At 37.5% G+C, this 21093-nt stretch overlaps 1 protein-coding gene across 2 annotated transcripts in view; it reads right to left on the bottom strand.

Moving 5' to 3' along the window:
- SLC9A9 (solute carrier family 9 member A9) overlaps positions 1–21093 on the bottom strand; it is a 180597-nt gene that overhangs the window by 46742 nt on the left and 112762 nt on the right. For both annotated transcript variants that reach the window (XM_008644138.2, XM_017726473.1), the window contains one exon: positions 2395–2443. In XM_008644138.2, coding sequence (XP_008642360.1) covers positions 2395–2443 — 49 coding nt within the window. The remainder of the gene's footprint in view (positions 1–2394; positions 2444–21093) is intronic.

Below are 21093 nucleotides of genomic sequence, written 5' to 3'. Positions count from 1 at the left end.
TAATGTATATTATTTTAGTATGTATTATGTAATTTCTTTCAGAAATAAGTTATGACAGTCCATCAATAGGTAAATGGGTATGAATATGAGGCTACTTTCTTTTGTTTATGCTTATGCTGTGATAATGATTTAATGATAAATTTAAGGGTGGCAAGAGAGAATGCTTTTGATGGATCATGGTACGGTGAAGTGCAGATGTTAATTATACATAAAAAGGCTGTACACTTTTACTAGGGAAGGAGTTCTGGATGCCAGGTCTTACAGTTTGAACTGGAATTTGCTGCCAGCTGATTGCCAAAAGTATTGGTTCAGGTTGCCCAAAATAGAACATAATAAGAAGTTTAGAAATAACTGTGTACATAGAATTCTTGAATAAATCAAATCTCTTCATAGAAAATTGAATTTGTGGGAGGCAAAGGAAGGAAAGAAGGGAGATGAAGAGGTGAAGAAGGAAAAGGGTTTTGCAGTCATATAGCTGGTATTGCATCTGACATAGTACCCATGAGGTGGAAGGTCTTTAAGGCTTATTCTGCCCCTAAAAATCTAGGTATGGTTACAGACATGGACTGAGAGGTTCACACAGCAAGGTGTCCTGGTAGTTAGAGTGGTCACAGAGGAGCTAAGTTCAAATCTTGGTAGCAGACCTTGTAGCTTTCCCACTCCGGCTGAGTAGTCTGAGCAGGGAGAAGCCTAGAGGCTTCTTTTCCATTAATTTTTGCTCTCTTTTAAACATCTTATTCTTGAAGATATTTAGTTCTTATTTCTGGTACAATCTCCCCTGAAGCTTCAATTAACAGCACTGAGAGTTGGCACGTGGTTTAAAGGTCATCTGGGCAAGAGCTTTAACTGGCAGTGGGAGGTACTGGCACCTGACATGTTGTTTGTGCAGGGATATATGTGTAGGAAAATCAACTGCTTTCACTGTGAAGACACAGTAACATAGGAAGAAAATAAAAAGTAATGAACGGTAAACTAAATTAAAGCATCATTTTAGAAATAAAGAGAAAGAAAAAAGAAACACAAGTGAAGAAAAAAGAGAGGGAGATATGAGATGAGTTAAAACAGTGAGTGCTACAGGTTTTCACTCTGAAGACACAGTAACATAGGAAGAAAATAAAAAGTAATGAACGGTAAACTAAATTAAAGCATCATTTTAGAAATAAAGAGAAAGAAAAAAGAAACACAAGTGAAGAAAAAAGAGAGGGAGATATGAGATGAGTTAAAACAGTGAGTGCTACAGAGAATGCAGCAAAGGTCTGAATTACTAAAAGATTGAGATGTCAAATACAAAAAAAGTCAGACAAATGAAAAAAAAATAGCATGAGAGCGGGGAGGGGGAAGAATAATCAGAACAGCAAAACTATTTCCCACTGTATAATATACTAGTATAAGGAATGCTGAACTGGACGTGACAGGGCATGAAAAGTGTTATATTTATTTACACCTTCTGTGTTGTATTGCTGAGTTTTGTCAGCAGAGATAGGTGTTAATTCATTGAGCACAGTTGGGACACTGGATGTGTTACTGTTGTAAATAAACATTTTTATTTTCATCTTTAATAAAAGAATGAGAAAATTAGATGCCTAGTGGCCTCTGAAGAAATCAGGTTTTTGCAAAACATGCATTCAGTCAATTTGATGCTGCATTCTGCATTCCCTGATCTTTGGTAATTCGTTGAGTGCTGAAAAGTAGAAAATTTCTGCAATTCTATATCTCTTTACTGCAAACAAGAATAGGCTATGGTTCTGTGTCATGCCCTTGTTCAGAATTCAGACAGAGGCATTGCAGGAATTCCTACCAAGATGCTTAGGAAAGTGAATTTAGCCATGAGTCGCCTCAAACTCAGAACAAAACAATTTATAGTATTGTTGGATGATTCAAATTTCAGTTCCAGTTGTGTAGTCTGAAAGGGTGCATGGGATGGTATTACCAGCATTAGGCACTTGTTTGCTTTTTGCTTTGGCACCTTGTCAGCTGTATTGTGGCTCCTCTGCCATCCTATTGCTGTTCCACTTCCCATGCTGAGCCACAGGTTATGTCTCTGTGCATTGACCCCCTACAGATTTCTCCTGCTGCTGCAGGCAGTGCTGCATTTGAAACTGTGCCATACATGCATGACAAAAAAGGGAAGGGCACAGATGGACAGCTGCAGCCTGTTCAGTAGCCCCCCTCAAAGGTTTCAAGTTCACAGTGTACTTAGGCTTCCATGTGAAAAATAATTGAAAAATATTTTCATAAACCTGACCTACTAGAATTGAACATTTCACATTCTCCTTTTTAATTCAGAGGAATTAAACATTGTTCTGAGATGTCTCATTTCCACAGATGCAGCCATGATCTGCCAAAAATTGAACACTTTGTAATTCTGCACGTATGTCCAAAAGCCTGACATACCTGGCTTGCAGCTTTAGCTTTCAGATCTTCATCTGGATCTACGCCAACTCTGTAAAAAAACCCAAAAAACCAAACCTGAGGACATATGGTAATGATCAGATGTATATTAGACTGCTTTGAGTGTAAAAATGTTTCTTGTGTCACTCATCTCCTACTAGGTGAGAAATGAGGATAAGAGCTGGGGAGACATTAGGATCACTTTTTAAATTAAGGAAGTTCTGAAGTTTTTAGGAAACTTAAAATTCCTTATAACTGCCACTCCTAAAACCTGAGATTAGATCTTTTTCCTGGCTCTGATCCATCTCTGGGGAGAGGAAATCAAGCTGTTAACCTGTGCTAGGAAATCCTTAATTGCTGACAGAAGAGCAGTGCTGAGGTACTGCAGTTGGTATGTGGAGGATGGAATTACAGAACTCCAGTGTTTCTTGACTGTGCTGCATTATGGATCTCCTGAAGCACTTGGAAAAGGCTTGGCACACCAGGTATAGGGAAGCAACCCAGAAGGGAGAGGAGAGACTGCAGTGAGTGATGTGCAAGATGATGATAACCTGGGTGGCATTTTCCCATCCCATATGGATGGGAAAAAAATAAAACTGGCTGTTTAAAGGGGTGTGGTGGAAGAATTGACATCTTTTGGGTATGGCTGATAGGCAGAGCTGAGGAGAAATGCAATTGAAAAATGTTTTAAGTTGAACAACAGAGGCTTGTACTGGTGAAAGACACAAGAAAGTGTGGAAAGCAGTGAGGGATGATGAATAATGCACCTTATTATCACCCAAATCTGAAGCCCACAGCTAAGGTGACCAACAGCCCCCATATGCCTCACAAGCTCCCACATAGTAGCAGGTCCACCAAGCTGAAACAGAATTTACTGATACAAAAAAAAAAGTTGTCTTTCACTAGTTATTAATTTAAGGCCGCTCTACTGGTTTTCTGATAGTCTTAATTCTTGAGTATAGTTTTGTTTTTGGTAATAACACATCACATAATATTTTAAAATGATATTAATATTAACCATTACATGCCTCAACAATCTTTCCCATAAATGTTATGCATACACTCTTTTTGAATTGGAGACAATGACAGAAAGTATATGCAAAGTAGATACTTTTTATATGTAAATACTGAATGGAGGGAAAAAATAAAGATATTTCTTTCTATCATAGCTCTTGAGCTTCAGCAAACCTGAGTCCTTCAGACATAAATATTTCTATTTTTTTATTAAAAATAACCATCCTGGTGCTAAGTCAATGAAGAGACAGAATGAATAGCAGATTCATTCTTTTCTTTTTCTGTCCTCTTGGCCCTTAAATTGCAAGGAAAAGCTTCTGATGACACTAACCCTATTCATTAGTTTAGAGTAAAGCAAGTAAGGTATTTCTATTTCAATAAAATGGAAACATTTACATATGAAAAGGAGAAGAATCATTACCCAGAGGTTTAACCATCTATCTGACAGTGGGTTTATTATTGCCATGTGCAGAACAGAAGTGTCCAGGGCCTTTTCTGTGCTGGCCCTGTAAAACAGAGCAGTGTGAGGCAGCCCTGCCCTGCAGTGTGTGCAGGGGAAGGACAGTGGCTGGAGTGAAGGCTGAAGCAGTGGTACAAATGCGAGTGCTGTGGTCCCAAACCCATAACCCAGGTCAGAATCAGAAAGAGAATCTCCTGAACACAATCACAGGCACCATTTATTGGACTGTGCTGATTTGTTAGATGTGCTCACCAGCTTCACCACTTGGCCAAGATAAACCCACCAGCAGTACATTAGTTAGAGGACTGCAGAGTTCTGGAAGTAAAACATCCAATGTGTTTACATGCAATAGGTGCGGCTGAAAGGCAGGGCTACAGCTCAGACCTCCCAACGCTCTCTTCTTCATGAGCTTAACTTGACCTCAAAGAAAGTCAGTTCTGGAACAGAAGTAATTTAACCTTCATGCAGTTCTCACCTTGCTGGAGCTGAGAAACCACCACTTGTGGCTGACTGTGTGTGTTGGAGTTGTGATGTGTTATTAGAGACTGAGCTAAGACAATAGAAAATGTTTCACCCAGGACTCAAAGGACTGTAATAGCAAATGGGAGAAAGGGGAGGCCGTGGGGAAGATAGGAAACAGTTTCTGGCTGTGATATTGATTCAGTAGCAGGGATATAACTAATGGCTAATCCCACTGACAACAGGAATTAACTGATATTGTAAATCCAAATTTCTTTTTTCCTGAGTTCTGCAGATTTTGTGGTATGCTGAAGCTTCTCTGCATCTATAATTTCTCATCTGTACAGCTACAGTGACAGCTAGACATTTTGCTTTCTTTATTTTGTAGACAACAGATTATCATAATACGGCACAAATGAAGATTCTCATATGACATCCTAACAGGAGCATTACATTTAAAGTCAGAAAAAAGCAACAATAAATATCTAAGGAAATCAAACTTAAATTTTTCACATATGAAAAAAAAAAGAAGGCTTCAATGCCACATGAGTTCACAGAGCCTGAGCTGACACTTTTCTTTGGTCTGTTATTTGCCCTAATTTAAAATACATGGTCAGATGTAATTGCTGTTTTTCCTCATAGAATAGTATCTCACTACTGGGAATTAGTATGGATAGCAAATATTACCAAGTGATTTAAAGTCCCATAGCAAAGGAATGAAATTGTTCTTTCCATTCTATAGGAGATTTCCTTAGTGCATTAAAATAGCAATACATTTCTGTAATTTTATTAAGTATGAACTAAGCAAACTCAGCCCAGTCAGTTCTGAAATTGAGGTGAATTATTTCATGTCCAAACATAGGCTTGGAAGCCTAATATCAGGCACCTAGTATTGAAAATCATGATCTTCTATAATTAACTCTGATATACTGGACATTAACTAGAATGCTATTTTTATATTTTAAATATTGAAAAAACAAAGTATAACAAATTATAGTAGTCAGTCAAGATGACTGAAATTAATCATAGATATGCACTTCAAGTTTACATCCTTGACTTCTTCAAAAGACCTGCTAGATCTAATGTAGAACTTGCAAGCTTAAAATGCATATTAATTACTGTAACTGCCTCTAAGAAATATCCTGATAATATTTGTACAAATATCATCCCCCTTTTAACATTCTCAGGTTTCCATTCCTGTGAGAAGATCTAATGGATGCTCAGAAAAATATTTTCTCAGTATTTTTTCTCCTTTCTTGCTGTCAACTTTTTTCTCTTTTCTCCTGTTGTCTTCTTTAACTTCTTGCAGCCTCTCTTGTGTCTTTCTGTCCCACTTTCCCTGGTTGCTCTCTGTTCCTTGTTTGTCTTCTAAATATTGTATGCTTTTATTTCTGCCTTTCTATTTTTGCTTCTTTTTATTCTATACATTAAACATTAGGATGATTATTCTTCCATGAAGACAAATGCAAAGACTTTTTAATCAGTTCTGTACTGCAGTGAAGTTTAGTTTGTGTATTTTGGTAGGCTTTAGTAATATCTCAGGTCCAAATGCTCTAGATAGGAAGGAAATCAAAACCCTGACAGGTTCTCTGTATTGTCCTTTTGGTTTTTTTGGGCGGGGGATTGGGGTGTGGTAGGGTGTGTGCCGTGGTGGTTTATTGTTTTTAAATAAAGACTGGATCAAAACCTGGATTCAGAAAATGCTTCAAGTTGCTATGCTCAAAATTTGGAAGGGAAGCTTTTGACTTCAGCCAGCATCTAGCAATTAGGCCTAAGAATTGCTGGGAACTGTGCTTTAATCTGCACAAGCACCCCTTGCAGTGGATGGGATTTAAATCCCCGTGTGCTATCAAGTGCATCATTTTTTTAGCAAGAGTCAGAATGTGTTTGATAATAAGAGAAGGAATTTGTCACTGAATACAAAGCAGTTGATAACATCTTTTCTTACGCGGTTTGAAATGAAAATGGATCGAAAGATAAATCCCAAATTGTCAGGGGAACCAGCAGTAAGAAATACACACCCAATCCATAGGAATACTGAGTAGTAAATCACTATTCAGGCATTGTAAACTTTTAATTCCCTCACTTCAAATCACCACAAAATTGACAATGTAGGATAAAATCTCTGCTTTCCACAGCGAAGTCACAAGAAACCATATAGACTCACATCTTCATGTGGACCTAGGCACACAGAGCAGAACTTTTGGTGTCTATACTTACAAGTGTGATTCTCAGCCCTCCCTCACTTTAAGTGCTGAAAAATCTGTAAATAGAGACATTTCTCTGAAATCTGAATTCTAATTACTGAAATGATCCTTCTGGGCCTTTCTGTACTCACAGAGCAGAGCCTGATTCATGCAAGCTGAATCTTGCTTGCAGTCCTACTTAGTCTGGTTTGCAGCTACCATGGACTCACATGGGTTAGTTGTGCTCCAGCTGAGGCAGCCAGGACTGCTTTTATTTGAAAACTTGTTCTGAGAGCATGTAATTGATTCTATCTGGTTGAAGCCTCTAGAAACAATTGTTTACATCTGTATTATTTAATGCAGCTAATGATTTAATGAACAAAATATCTGGCTTGGGAAAGAGAAATATCTCCTAATGCCAGTAGCAATCTTCCCCTGATCTAAGTGTATGATGGTAAATGTGTACTTGATGGAACAGACCTCACAGAGGTGCCACATAAGGGTCAGGATTAGCCAAATCTCCTTTACATCCTTTTCCACATCAGTGGGGAAACAAAGGCAGTTCAAGAGGTGAAAAGTCTGGCATCTCTACACATTTCTGGCCTCATACTATGAAACCAGGATAACAGTATTTCCTTCACCCTCATCTGTTTAGTGTGTTTAGTTTGTAAGTATACATCCTTTATTATGTTTGTACAAAATCTAGCACAGCAGAGCTATGATTTTATTTAGAGCTCTAAGAGTGCTGCTGGAAGTTAATTAATAACAATATTGGCTTCTTTGTCAAAAGTGTCGCTGGAAGAACTCACCTCATCAGTGCAATCGCCTCAGCCTTCCACTGGCTGTCTCACTGTAACTAAACCAGTCTTTAAGCCTCAGCTTACCTCTCAAAAGCTACACATCCCAGGAAGGTTTTTTTGAGTATGTGATTTATAACCCAATTTTCAAAGATGGCCATTAAACAGCATTTGCAACAGAAGTCTTGAATATTTTTGCATGAATAAATCTCAAGCTTGTAGCTATCCATCAGCAGCATATTGCATTCAGTACAGAATTATTAACTGTAAAGACTAGAAACATGAGCAAAATCCAAAAATAGATTGTTTCATGATCTCTAATCAATCATTTTAATTGAAATTAAAAAACCTTCAGGATAAATAATGATTTCTCAGGACATTATTCTTGTCCATGTGGCAGTAAGTGTGATGTGTATTCCTAGCAAACTGATACCTGAAATCTACTTTTGTTTCTAGATTGCTCTATTGCTGCTACATGCTGCTTTTTCTGGGGACTGATGCTGTCAAAAACATCTGCTTTTTTATAGCACAGTATTTTATTGACATAAAACAATGAAGAATTATGGCATGAGTATAGATCGTCAAAGTTCAGCTCAAGCTGATTTTGTTAATAAAGGAAAACACTTCTGTTTAAGTTTAAAGCAAGAATAATCACTTGCATCTCACAGCAGAAAGAACAAATTAGTTTAATTTCATGCTGAGAAGGGTTAAAATAAATTATCAGGTAAATGATGCTTCCTAAATGGTTATGACAGCTGTTTGTCATGTAGCTAATACCTTCTATACACAACATGCTGAAATGGAACAAAAAGTACAATTTTAAACCTGTCAAATCACGTAAGAGATAACTGTGATATAGTTTGACTTTTGAACTTGGAATTTCATAAAACTGGTAAGATAGGTTTTTTTAAAATGCTAAACTTTTGTTCTGTGGTTAAAGTCTATGCACCATTTTTGGTGGATATATGGAGAACTACTTGATTGCAGAATTGACAGCTAAATTAATACACCTGTATAAATGGTGCCCAAATAAATGTGGGGTGCAGTGCATGAAGATAATAGGTAAATGCAAATAGAAGATAAGGCTGAAGAAAAAACTGTAGTGCTCTATAAGAGAGCCACAAGTTATAGTTCCTAGATGTGATCTCAAGAATAAAAAAGATTGTGAAATTGTGGGTAATGTCACTGCATAAAATTTTACCACTTTCCTATAGCTGTGCAGCTGTGTAAAGAAAATGCTGAAGTTTAAAGGCAGATGATAGCTTGCATTTACATTATGAACTTATTTGCAGAGCAGCCAGATTGATGAACTGGATCTGTAGACAGCGGTATCTGGCTCTCCATTCTGATAATCCTATTTTATCCTAATATTGGGGCAGGGGCACTAAAATAGTATGGCCACATTGAAGCCACAAGGTACATCTGCATGGCACAATGCAATGTCAGATGTTTTGCAGTCATGGGAGCAAGGCACTCCAGTGCAGCATCCTGAGATTTACATCCCTACAGTGCTTCTGCCACACACAGTACATTATCAATGTCACTGTGCTGTGTGAACATAGCTGTAGTGAGAAATCAGGCCTGAAAATACGAACCTAAGTTGGCTAAAATTAACATAACTTCTGTAGAATTTTTAGTAATCGTCATTTGTAGTAGTATCACTGCACGTGAATAGAATTTGAAAAAAATCAGCATGAAAATTGGAAGCAACCAAAATAACATAACTTCTGGTGACAGTGTCAGGACTGGGATGAGTTTTCAGGTTTAAGGAAATATTATTATAGTAGATTCTATGACAGAATAAAAGGTGTTATTGTTTATTCTGGCACTCAGGCTTGTTACATCAAAGGTTACCAAGTCTAGCTGGATGGGGAGTGCAAGTTGTATATTTATGTCCACAGACACAGTATTGGCATGGATTATACTGAATTCCCTGTCAAAGTGGAAAAATAGCAGCTACTGACTGTGCTGAATCCACTCTGCCCCAGTACCATGCTACTCACAGTGAGCTAAGGAGGTTTAGCTCATAGCCCATGGCTGCGGATCAGCTCAGCACTTTTTCATCTTCAGGCAGCAGCTGCAGGGGTTTCCTGTTTTAAAGTATGGTGCTGAAAAATGCAGGGCTTTACAAAAGTTTTACATTCTTGTGTGTATATATACATGTGTCTTTAGAGACCCAAACTCACAGTTGCTTCCTGCCTCTGATACAAAGTGAATGTGTGAGAAATTTGATTGCTGTGCTTTCTCTAGAACTGTTTTCTTGGATTTCACAAGAATGATACAATTAAATATATTCAGTATGTGGTCCACAGACAACTAGTGAAACCCATCGACCCTTGGCAGCAGTGTTAAGCATCCTCTTGGGACATCAGCTGATCAACACTGCTTTGCTTTTTTACTTCCCCCACCTTTTTTTTTTTCCTTTTCAGTTTTGGTTTTCCTATTTATATATGCTTATATCATATGCTGTTCCTGTACCTTTCATTGCACTGTGGTAGGTGATCCAGCTATCACCTTCTACTTTAGTGTTTATAGCTCTGCTTTGCTGAGTAACAACTCACTTGCATGTTTTGTTTTTCTACTTCTGCCTTAGGGAGAAGAAAATTCTGCCATAAAATGGTATTTTTAGTAGTCCACATATAGATTAATAAACTTTCTGTTCTAAAGTATGTGGAAAACTCCACCACTTTTCCCTCTTTTTTTATATCCTTATTTGGAAAACATGTATCTCAGATGGAATTGTTTTTCTAGGAACCTGGCAATGTTCAGATTCCTCTGACAGTTTGGCAAATCTTTGGTCTGTTGCCCACTCCTCAGTGAGGACTAGTCTGTGAGTCATGTGCTCATACACTAGTTTGTGAGCCATTCCACTCTCCCTGCACCAAAATAGCATTTTTTTTTTTCATCCATTATTATCCTAAAATGCCCCCTTTGGATTTTGAGCAGGCTCTGAGTTGCAGTGTGTGAGGGGAGGTTTCCTCAGGGGTCTGACTACCAATGTCACTGATGTCATTGACTTCAAAGGGAGCAGTGTTACACTAGCACTGTGTCTTTCCAAAGATAATTTCCCTCATATTTTTGCCAGCTCTCAGCATTTATGAGTTATACTGGGATGTGGTGGTCATTTTAACCTTCCACTTATGATTGCACTGGCATCGCTCATCAGCCTGGGTTTCATTAACATTAACAGGAGATGGGCACTCGCTGGCATTGCTGTCATTGACTCAGTGAAAAAAAGAGATTGTCTTATGCAACTCATTTATGTCAAACCTGAGATCCATAGAACAAGGTAAGCACTTTACTGCCTGCTTTTCAAGCATTTAGGTTCTGTCTATAATCTCCCTCTTGAAGTGCAAGAGGAGCAGGAAGTCCAGAACAGGGTTATAAGAAGGCATGGTCACAGTCAGTTAATAAGCACTGCCCCTCAGAGTAACACTGCATTTACTGAGCAGGGAGGTGATTACTTGTAGGCAATCAGACATAGATTTATGGGCAAAGGATGGGAAAGCTTGAAAGGACTGTAACCGTCCTGAATTTTTATTTTTTATCTTAGCTACAGAGAAAAAACAAGCCCCAAACCCTCTGTAAATCTAAAATTCAGGATAACTGCTACCAGACGACTTCTAAAATGAAACTCTTATGCTAAAAGTAGCTTATTTGATATGAAAATGTTAAAAAATTATTAAAAATTTGCTTTGTTTAAATTGGAAAAAAGCGTTTCAGGCTTAGTTGAGATGGAGACACCTCTGGAGAAAAATGTGGTTACAAGGGTCACATCACTCAGGAATACTGTGTTCAAATTAAAGAAACTGAAAAATAATAACACATGAAAAATAATGAGACTTGAATAATTTTATGAAACTGCAGGAGAAGTTCAGATATGAGGAGTGTGCATGGTAGTAGCTGAGGTATACAGGACAATTATCACTTTCTCAGCAAGATGTCACTTTGCAATTTAGATTTCCCCTGAGTTTTAGATCTCAGATGAGTACTGGGACTCAGAGAATAAGAGAATCCCTTGATATCATATATAGTATTGATGCAGCATTGACTTCAAAGAAAGGATGGGGTTGGGTCCCTTTTTTGGTAGTAATGACGTTATTTCTTTTGAGGACCAAAGCAGTTAATCCCAACAAAGGTGAGCTTTTGAAATACTGAATCACAGCACAGTGTAGAAAGGTTGTCATGATGTGATTGTGATGCCTCCCATCCAAAATCTTTATCCGTTTTGGGGGAATAAAAAAAAAAAGGGGGGGAGGTATGTTTTGATTTCCCATACTTTATTTAAGTCAATGATCTTGTATTTTCAGTAACACCTACTGGGACTGATCCCAACCTACATGTCTTAAGGAGCTACTGGTGATGGCAGGTGCTTTTTTTGCTTTAACTTAAGATAATGCAAATGGAGAGGTTTAGACACACAGATGCATCTGTGTATCATCTTTTCAATAAGAGGCAGTACACAAAACACAATATTGACCAGCCTCCCTGTGCTTTAAGAATTTCATTATTATTACCATACCTCTCCACATGCTGTGAGGAAGTCTACAGATCAAATGCTCTGTACACAATATTGAAAATGTATTAATAAAAAATCCCTGGAACATTATTAAAAATGCATTTTCAGTTAACGCAAAAAGACAGAAACACCACTGCGTTACAGAAAATATCATTTTTTGCACATAGTAAATATAAAAAAAAAAAGGAATTAGGCCATTTTATTTGTGTCTTACTTAGGCTTCTAATAAACTTTGTCAGCAAGGAAAAATGAGAACTGATTTTACAGAAGATCTGTATGAGGAAAAGAAACTGTGTGCAGATATATTTTGACAAAATCCTATAGATGAGATTAGTCAATTTCTGGCTCAGAAATAACAGTTCCCTTCAGTGAATTATGTCAATGATTTTTAGAGCAGTAAAATGTTTGTTCTCTGAATCACTTTAGGTGTCTGTTCCTTTATTTTCCTTGAAAATAAACAGTTACAGCATTGGAAAGAAGCCCAGGCCATGGTAGATGCATTATATTATTGCTAATGTGATTAACCTGAAGTAAAACATTACATCCTCCATGAGGCATTAGTCTAAGTAATGAGATGACCAATTCTAAGTTCCCTGGGCTCATGGCATGGGAAAAAATATATCATGCACTTCATCTCTTGCATTGACATTTAAAATTTATCATATGAAGCTGCTAGTGGGAGCAATTGTGCACAGAGCTGTTGTAAGGGAAGAGTAATGCTGGTCAAGCTTAATGCAGGTTACAACCAAAACATGCTGAGTAAATGCTTCTGGCTTTGCTGCTAAGAACTGGTGCCATGAAAGCTGTCACCCATCTGCCCATTCAGGCTACCCTTTTCACAAGCAGTTTGTAAATCAGCTGCATTGCTTAAGATCATATTTAATTCCTGCTTTGAAATATCTTCACGTAAGTTCTGTCCAAAATGTTCAGAACAGCAGGGAGTAATAGTAAGAACTTGTATGGATTGATTGACCCGAAGCTGTACAAAGCAGGTTGAAGGTATATTCTCCTGTATACCGTATAAGATATGCTGTACTATTTTTTTAAAACAAAGGTTAAATCCAAATGGCATTTCTGAATTCTCAACACCATGAAGCACAAGGGTATGTAGAGCTGAGGTCACTCTGCTCATAGGCAGAGACATCGCAGTGCATGATCTGAGCAAGCACTGATAGGATCTTCCTGTATTTCCTTATCGAGGAAAAAGGGCTCAGACTCAGGAAAATGTTGGGTACTAAAACAGAAGAGTTTTGCCTAAATTTTCATTGTCTGATGTGTACAGTGCCAGTAAGTATTACCGTTTTGTTTAAATGGCGGAAAAACACCTGCACACATTTGTGTCACAACACACTTTAAAGCCACTTTAAATACAGCAGGATAAACAGAAGTGTCTTTTCTGAAGGCAATGTTCTAAAACACTGCTTAATGGAAAATTTAACTTTTCATTTCTTTTACAGCACTTTGCTTCTCAGCAACACAGAATAAAGCAATGACTCAAAGACACCCATTTTATTTAATTTTTTACTATACCATTTAAACCCCCAAACCTACGTAGATTATATCCACCTGATGTAGCAAATATCAATTAAAACACAATAGTCTTTTTGACAGAGTGACTGTAGAAGTGCTGGAAAAGTATGCTTCTCTTTGTCTAGTATTTATGCTGTTCCATATTTTTTTTTGACTTGGGAATAAATTCATTTTTTGGAGGAGAATAAGAGCTTAAATGGAATGTAAATGATCCAGAAGCTCATGTCTGGTGCCCTAACATAGGTGAAATTCAACTTGTGTACATCTATTTCCATTGTGTTACATGGTATTCAGGAGAATTGAGGAAATGTCAGGCACTTGTTTTGCATTTGAGCATTCTTATTCTGGAAAAGCAAAGCTTTCAGATGTCAATGTTGGCTTTTTCCTTTTGTGTCAGCAACTCAACTGTGGTTGCAAACCTCTCGATTCTGCTAATTCTGTTGATCTCAAGTGAAAAATTTCCTAATTTTCTTTTGGTAATGAACCAAATTGGCATTTTTGCCTTGTTTGCTCGGGGTTCTCTCATAAACATGTGTTTTGAGATTTTTTTAATACTGCCTGAACCAGTCTTTGCATGCTTTTCATGAACACCCAGGAGGAGGGTTAATCACCCCTTTGTTGAATAGTACTTATTAATTGAGAAACACTGGTAAAACATTTTCATTTTAATGAAATAAAGTCTATCTTTTCACGAGTGCATTTAAAAACACTCTTCAAACTTTCTAGTGTTGGGGTTTTTTCTTTAAATTTTGTTTTGTCTTCTCTTTATAGCTATATACAGCTTGAGCAAAAAGCCTGAAGCAGCCAGTTGAAGTTTAAAATGAATGCAGGGGAAAAGGAGTGCTGGGAGGATGAGATAGGGAGTGTGCTATGAAGTTTCATAGTTTTATTTAAGCTTCTTCTGTTGCTTTGCAGTGTGTTGGGAGGTCTTTGCTGCATCATGGTTAAGAAAGGAATTCTATTTCCATTGCCTTCTTGTAAAAATAAGAATAAACTGCTATGTGTTGCAGTATGAGCCAACATCTGAATTCTAGCAGTGATGACAAGGAGAGTAATAGCTTGCATGAGATTAAGAAGAGACAAAGTGAGAAAGTAGAGTGAGAAATTGCCTCGATCAGGGATTCTGAAAGCATAGTATACTTCTGCCTACAAGCCAAGAAAATAAATGAATGTCATTATGACAGCCCACTAAGGATCTGTCCCCATTTCTCCACTGCCACACAGCTTCTCTGAGGCTCTGAGTACTTCTCTGTGGCCAGTGACTTCAGGCAGTGTGATATTTCTGTCGTGATAATTTGGCATTGGCTTCAGGTTCCTACCTTACTGAGAAGAGCCAGTAAACTTCATAGCTGAAAGGCAAATCTAATTCCTAAAACAATCTAATGCCTAAAACTCCCCCCAGAATCACAGAATTATTTAGGTTGGAAAACACCTTTAAGGTTGCTGAGTTCAACCATTAACCTAGCACTGCCAAGTCCACAAGTAAAGCATGTGCCACATCTACATCTGGAAGAGCAAGAGCCTTCTTCCCTTCTTCTGTGAAACAAAGAACAGATTAAATAATTTTACTTCTTAAAATGTATCATTACTCCTTTCTGGGACATGCAAGTTGAGATATATGTATCGACATAATTGTAATTGTGTCGACATTTGCCTAATCTAACTTGGGGAGCTTGTAACTTGTTTATAATTCTGATTTTCAATGTAAGTGACAGCAAAGTGGCACACATCTATTATGGCTTAGATTTCAAAGTGATAAAGCAACACAAAGAAATGCTCTGACAGAGAATTCAATGTTTCTGTTCCTGGTATTGCATTGAGCATAAATAAGAAAGTACATTGGCTGTAGACTGTCTTTTGGAATTAAGTTGAGCAAATAGAATTAAAATTCAAATATATGTATATGTAAGGGGTACTAGATCAGAAAGCATGTGAGCAATCATTCTTCTGTAGACTACTGAATATGGTACTGGATGATCTGGATTCGGAACTTTACTCTGCAGAAGATGACTGTATTTTAGTTGATAACTGATTTGAAATGGAACAGAAACACTTATTTGGACAGAAGCTGACACTTCCGTAGTGAACACATTAGCCACCAGTCTACAGAATAATTTTATCTCATTTTCTGGTGAAGTAAAATTATTTTCTATCTTCTCTGTTTTCCTCACCTCATAATGTATATGCATACACACGCAGAATTGGTGAGGTTTGGGCTAGAATTATTCCAGAAAGGTGGAAGAAATTGAGTGAGGCAGAGGAAGCAAACCATCAAACCCATGCCACTTGTGGATGCAGCAGGCAAGAGGGAGAGCACAGCTGCTCCTGCTGGGTCTAGATGGGAAAAAGGCTGCCATGGCATTTGTAGGAATCCTTTGGGGTGGAGATTAGAATAGCTCAGGGACTGATTAGGACTCAGATCAAGATGCAGGCAGACTCCCTGAAGCTACACTGTGATTCCTGACCAGGCTTAGTGCTCATGCATAAGTGAGTAGCAAAGACAAGCGGGTGGTTCCAAGGTCACGCTATACAACATCTTGTCTACTTGTAAGATTAGATTAGCAAAGTGTGGTTTCTTAGGATTCCTGTTTGTATTTTACATAACCACCACTTATATAAATATATAAATATAAACTTTTGTATAAACATCTTTTCTGTATATTTATTTGCAAAGAAAATATTTTGGATTTATAAACCCAGAATTTTGTGTATGCTTTCAAGATTCCTTTACATATTATTTGTCAGTATAACAAAATTATGTATCTATTTAGAGAACTAAAAAATGCAGAAGCAGAATATACTTTTAAGGGCATTGAAATCAAGTACTTCTTGCTGAGATAAGAGGTAATTTTCTCATTTATAGCTCTTCGATGTACTGACCAGCCAGCCACTGTTGGGCTGTCCCTGATAACTCACTATACAGAAGTCTCTATTACACTGTAATTATCTGTTTATTAAAAGCTAAAAGTCCAGACTGCCATATAGAGCCTCGATTACTTAATATCTGCTTTAATTAACTTTTCACATTCAACTAATTCTGGAACAATTTGATAGGCTTGTTATCAAGTGTGCCAGACCTGTCCTTCCACTCTACATTTTAAAAAAGAACACAAAATTCAGAACTTGCAGAGGAATGCTTCACAAGAACTGCCAGTTTCATGAAAGTTGAAGTCACAGTTCTCTTCTGTCACAAAAGTTCCTCTGCAAACCCAGACGTACCCAGTAACATTTTTATTGTTTAGGTTCACTATTGTTAGAATATTTATGTCACAGTCCATATGTTGCCTAAGACCGCAAGTCTTCCCAGTTAGCACCTTTTTTCTTTTTGGAAGACACAAGGTATGCTTTGGGGTTTTTTTCTTCATGTAGAGTTTAAAAACAGAATGAAATGTTTTTGCACTTTGTGGAATATTAGATAGCAGGAAGGAAAACCACAGGAAAACTTAAAAAACCCAACAAAGTTTGAAAATTTTTTGGGTTCTTTTCCTACTGAAATGATATTTTAAGTCATGCTGAAAATTTTCATCCCTTCTAAATGAACCATTTACTTAATATTTTCTTGCTGAAGAATTCTAGTATTCTCAGTCAAGTAAAATAGGAGAAGGCTGAACATACACACTTCGGAAATTATGCAGACTAACAAATGTGAAAACCATTAATTCCATGCCCTTCTATTTTTCAGTCCAGCTGACAGTATCACACAGTTCTTAAAATATGAAAGTTCAGTGAGTTTTGAGAGAACTTATTTTGCAGAAAGCAACAGTCTCTGACCAATAATAGAAAGAATTAAGCAGTATCTTGTTCAATACTTACAGACCAGGAATATAAGATTCATCTTAGTAAATGTGATCCTTATTTTCTCTAGAGTCTGGTTTGATACCACATATTCATCTCAAACTTTTAAAGGCTCAAACTATTTTTCTGTACCTTTTGCTTACCTTCAAATGACACAGTTTTGACATATGCTTGAAATAACCTGGCTTTCTGCTTACACCAATTTACTTCTGACAGACTAGTTAGAGCTCCAGATTAATTTGGGATATTTTGGTAGAAAGCAATAAATCATCATTTTCATTCCGAGGTTCCTAATAATTAAGATGGTCCCTAGCACTATTTCCGGACAGGTTTGTTTGATTCCTTATTTGTAATTTGAAGAACTTCATCATGTTGACTGCTGCATAGCAGCTACCTTTTGTAAGACAAGGAGAAAAGTTTTAATGGGAGAAAAAATTATTGCATTAGATGGAAGAAAACTTTTCTTTTTAGCATACTCAGACATATCAAAACAACACTATTTTAAAACAGGATAAACTAAATAGTTTAATTCACACAAATCCAGCTGGATGGATTCTATTCCAAACGATAGATTTATTTATAATTTTCTGGAAATATCCATAAACTATTCAGGTTTTTGGCCTCTGGAAAGTTCATCTTACCATTTCTGTCTAGTAAACTGAAAGGCATGAATCTTTTATTGTTGTGTAATTGTCCTTCTCTCCTGTACCAAATATTCTAGCAATAAAAGTGTATTTTTCATATTTTTCATTTTCTATCTTCAATAGCTGTGTGGAGCTAGAAATACAAGCTGTGTGAGGTGGGATTTAGCTCTCTGCCCTGTTAGGAGACTGCGCTCAAAATTAGGCCCCTCTGGCCAATAAAGACCAACAGAGTTGATAGCTGGAGTCATGTACAAGTCATGCACGAGTCACAGCTGCAATCTAAAGTCTCCCATTCAACATCTGCCCTGGACTGCCTTCACAGCTGCAGTCAGAAAGCTCAAGTCCTCTGTATTTCAGTCTTTTATTTTATTATCAAGCACAAATGTTTATAAATCTTGCTTAGTGCCATTCAGGCAAAATGCTGTGGTGCAAAACTGAGAGAGATCAAATGCACACCTTATCTTTACAGAGAAGTACCTTGCAAATAAATGACAGGCATTTCAGGACATCACTGAGATTCATTACTTGGATGATTTCTCATTTTCAGATAGAAATGAAAGGAAATTATCCAGTTTCTTTTTTTTATAATAACATCCAATACATTTAATGTCCAATTTTATAGTGCTTCTTGATTTATAGCATTTCCCAGGCTAATCGTGCTCTAGCTACCGTTACAAAAGCAGCTATCATGTTAACCCTTTCAGTGTGGGTGTGCCCCAAGAAATGTTTTCTTTGCTCAAAGATAATTTCATGTGTGATGTTGAACACCTCTGGGTTTGAAGCAGAATGCTTTTCTAATATGACTTCAGTCAGGAACTCCTGACCATTTGCTGTTTCTCGTAGTTACTACGCGTGATGTGCTTACATACCCACAAATCCAGAACTGGTTTCAAAGACCAACAACCAAAGAAAAAGTATCACATCTAGCAATATTTTTGTATTAAAAAAAGGCCTTTGACTCGGTTCTATCCCTGTATTTTAGTCTGTGCTACTACAGGGGATCAAGGGGAACAAAGTGATAAACCAGAGTCTGATTTTCTGCTCTCTGTGACCCATGTCACAAGTAATCAATCCATTACAATACAAATTATTCAAATGCTAAATCACAATGATATTTAATGTGCTTGGTTAAACTTGAAATTACAGATGTTATTTATAGTGGCTCTATGTTCTACAGCTGAAGTCAGAACTCTGCCTTTTCCACTGTCTTCCTGAACCAGTTGTTCCCCACCCTGCTGGGTTACTGGGTAGACAGAGAGTGACTGGCAGCCATGCAGTTTCCTAAGTCAGTACCAAATTACTATTTTTCTGTTGTACCCAGAATATTGTGTGTGAACAGTGATGGAGCTCATCAGCAAATAATGTATCTTGAAGATAATGCTCCTTCAACAACTCTGGGACAGTGTCTCCTCTGAGCCATTGTTTTGGGCTGTCCATGAACACACCAAAGCTTCCTTGTTAGTTTAGTTTTACTTGAATAATTTTCAAGGTGTTCTTCACAATTGTGAAAATAATTTTTTAAACAGAAAAGTAGATTTTGTGACCTGAGATTCTGCACATAGATCAGTAATATCCTAATGGTGAGGAGAGCCTGGGGGTCAGCAACATGTTTTCTTATGTATATGCCATTAGTGGTAAGGCAGGAATATTCAAACTATCATCAGTATAAAAGATGCCAGGCAGAAGGCTGTCCTGTAGATGTTCACAGGAGCAGATAGTTGGCCAGCTAAGGGCATTATATTAAAAATAGTTGCAGCATTTATGGTTAGACTTGTTACATTAAATTACAACTGTTTCTGGATTTCAGAGGGGTATTTTTAGGATTAAATGCTTTTCCAGGCAAAAAAAGCTGTGATCTGTCTTGAAAGCATGTCGGGGTGAAAAAAACCTCAGTGGGCTGAAGAGACTTGGCTGAAATTGGCCTCTCAACAGGAGTGTTTATTGCAGTGTGATTTTAAATACATACTGTACCATGGCTAAAGAGCAAGATGACCCTGCAAGCCAGATCAAATTTTGTTTATTGGAACTATATTTGTTACTGAGAGGGAACACCAGTTAGGCTGATTATGACTATTCTAAACACAAAACAAAATAATAACCAGTACAAAGTGCACAGAAATACAACTGTTCTTGAAAATATCCTGCCTTTAATTGCACTGTTCATCTCTATGTTGTGGTCGCTCACAAATTACAGTTGAATATTCTGTTTTTAACAGTAAATAACAGATGCTTCACTTCAATGAGACTGTTTTCCAGGACTTTAGGGGAAATATGACCCAAAAGAATACAGTTACAGAAGAGAGAACCTGCTAAGGCCAGGAAAAAACATTCAGCTAAACCTTCTTTTCTAAACTGACTTTCCTTCTTCTTGACATTTGGTGACAGGAAAATATGTTCAAAGGAATACAAGCAAAACAATTAACAAGGTTCATAAAAATTCCTAAGTACTGAATTATGGATCATCTGAAGATATGTACACACACTCTTGGCTGGTACATTGAGAGTGTCTCATGGACTAGCCCTGTTTCAGGAACGATAATCCTTGTGTGCCCATGTGAAGGTGAAAGGAAAGCCAAGAGGTGTTTCCTTAATTTAGGAATAAATGAGAAGCACTAGAGATCGAGCTCTAGCTTGAATCTAGTTCATAAGGAATGGTTGTAAGATGTACTATCTCATGCTCTTCTGCATGAGCAGAGCAGAACTCAGCAATGCAGCACAATATTCTCTTACCTGGGCAACAGGATTGTTCTTCCTCGCCTCAGCTGACTGCAGCCTTGTTGCCCAGGTCACCTGTCAGGAGACCATTCTTTCCAGTGCCTTTCTGCAGCACACATTTGAACACAACTGAACACAGGAATGCTACTATAGGATTTGGGAATAATGAAAAGAATATTTTTGTTACTGAAAGAGTAGTGCTATAATCCTAGCCAAGATAGTGTTGTTACTGTGGTTGCTCTGTCATAAAGTTCTGTCTTTCAGGAGTCTATAACTAGTTGTTAAAGGGCTGAGATAAACACAGAATATTCTACCAACCAGCTTTTTGGGTTTTTTGTGGTAGACAGCCATAGTCACACACAGTCAAGGCACAGCATTTCATCCCACCACCCATCTACATCCCTAACAAGACATTCTGGTAAGCATACACACTGCCTTATAAGGCCTTTGATATTGAAACAAACTATTGGATACCGAAGGAACCAAAATCACTCATGATGAGTGAGATGCTTTTGCTGAGAATGTGAGTTCAGTCAGCCTCGGTCATCCCCCCAAAGATATAGTATGCCAGGCCTCAGTATTT

Source organism: Corvus brachyrhynchos, unplaced genomic scaffold (genome assembly GCF_000691975.1).
Source record: "Corvus brachyrhynchos isolate BGI_N302 unplaced genomic scaffold, ASM69197v1 scaffold221, whole genome shotgun sequence".
Classification (NCBI taxonomy): Eukaryota; Metazoa; Chordata; class Aves; order Passeriformes; family Corvidae; genus Corvus; species Corvus brachyrhynchos.
This window is presented reverse-complemented; position numbering and strand designations above follow the sequence as displayed.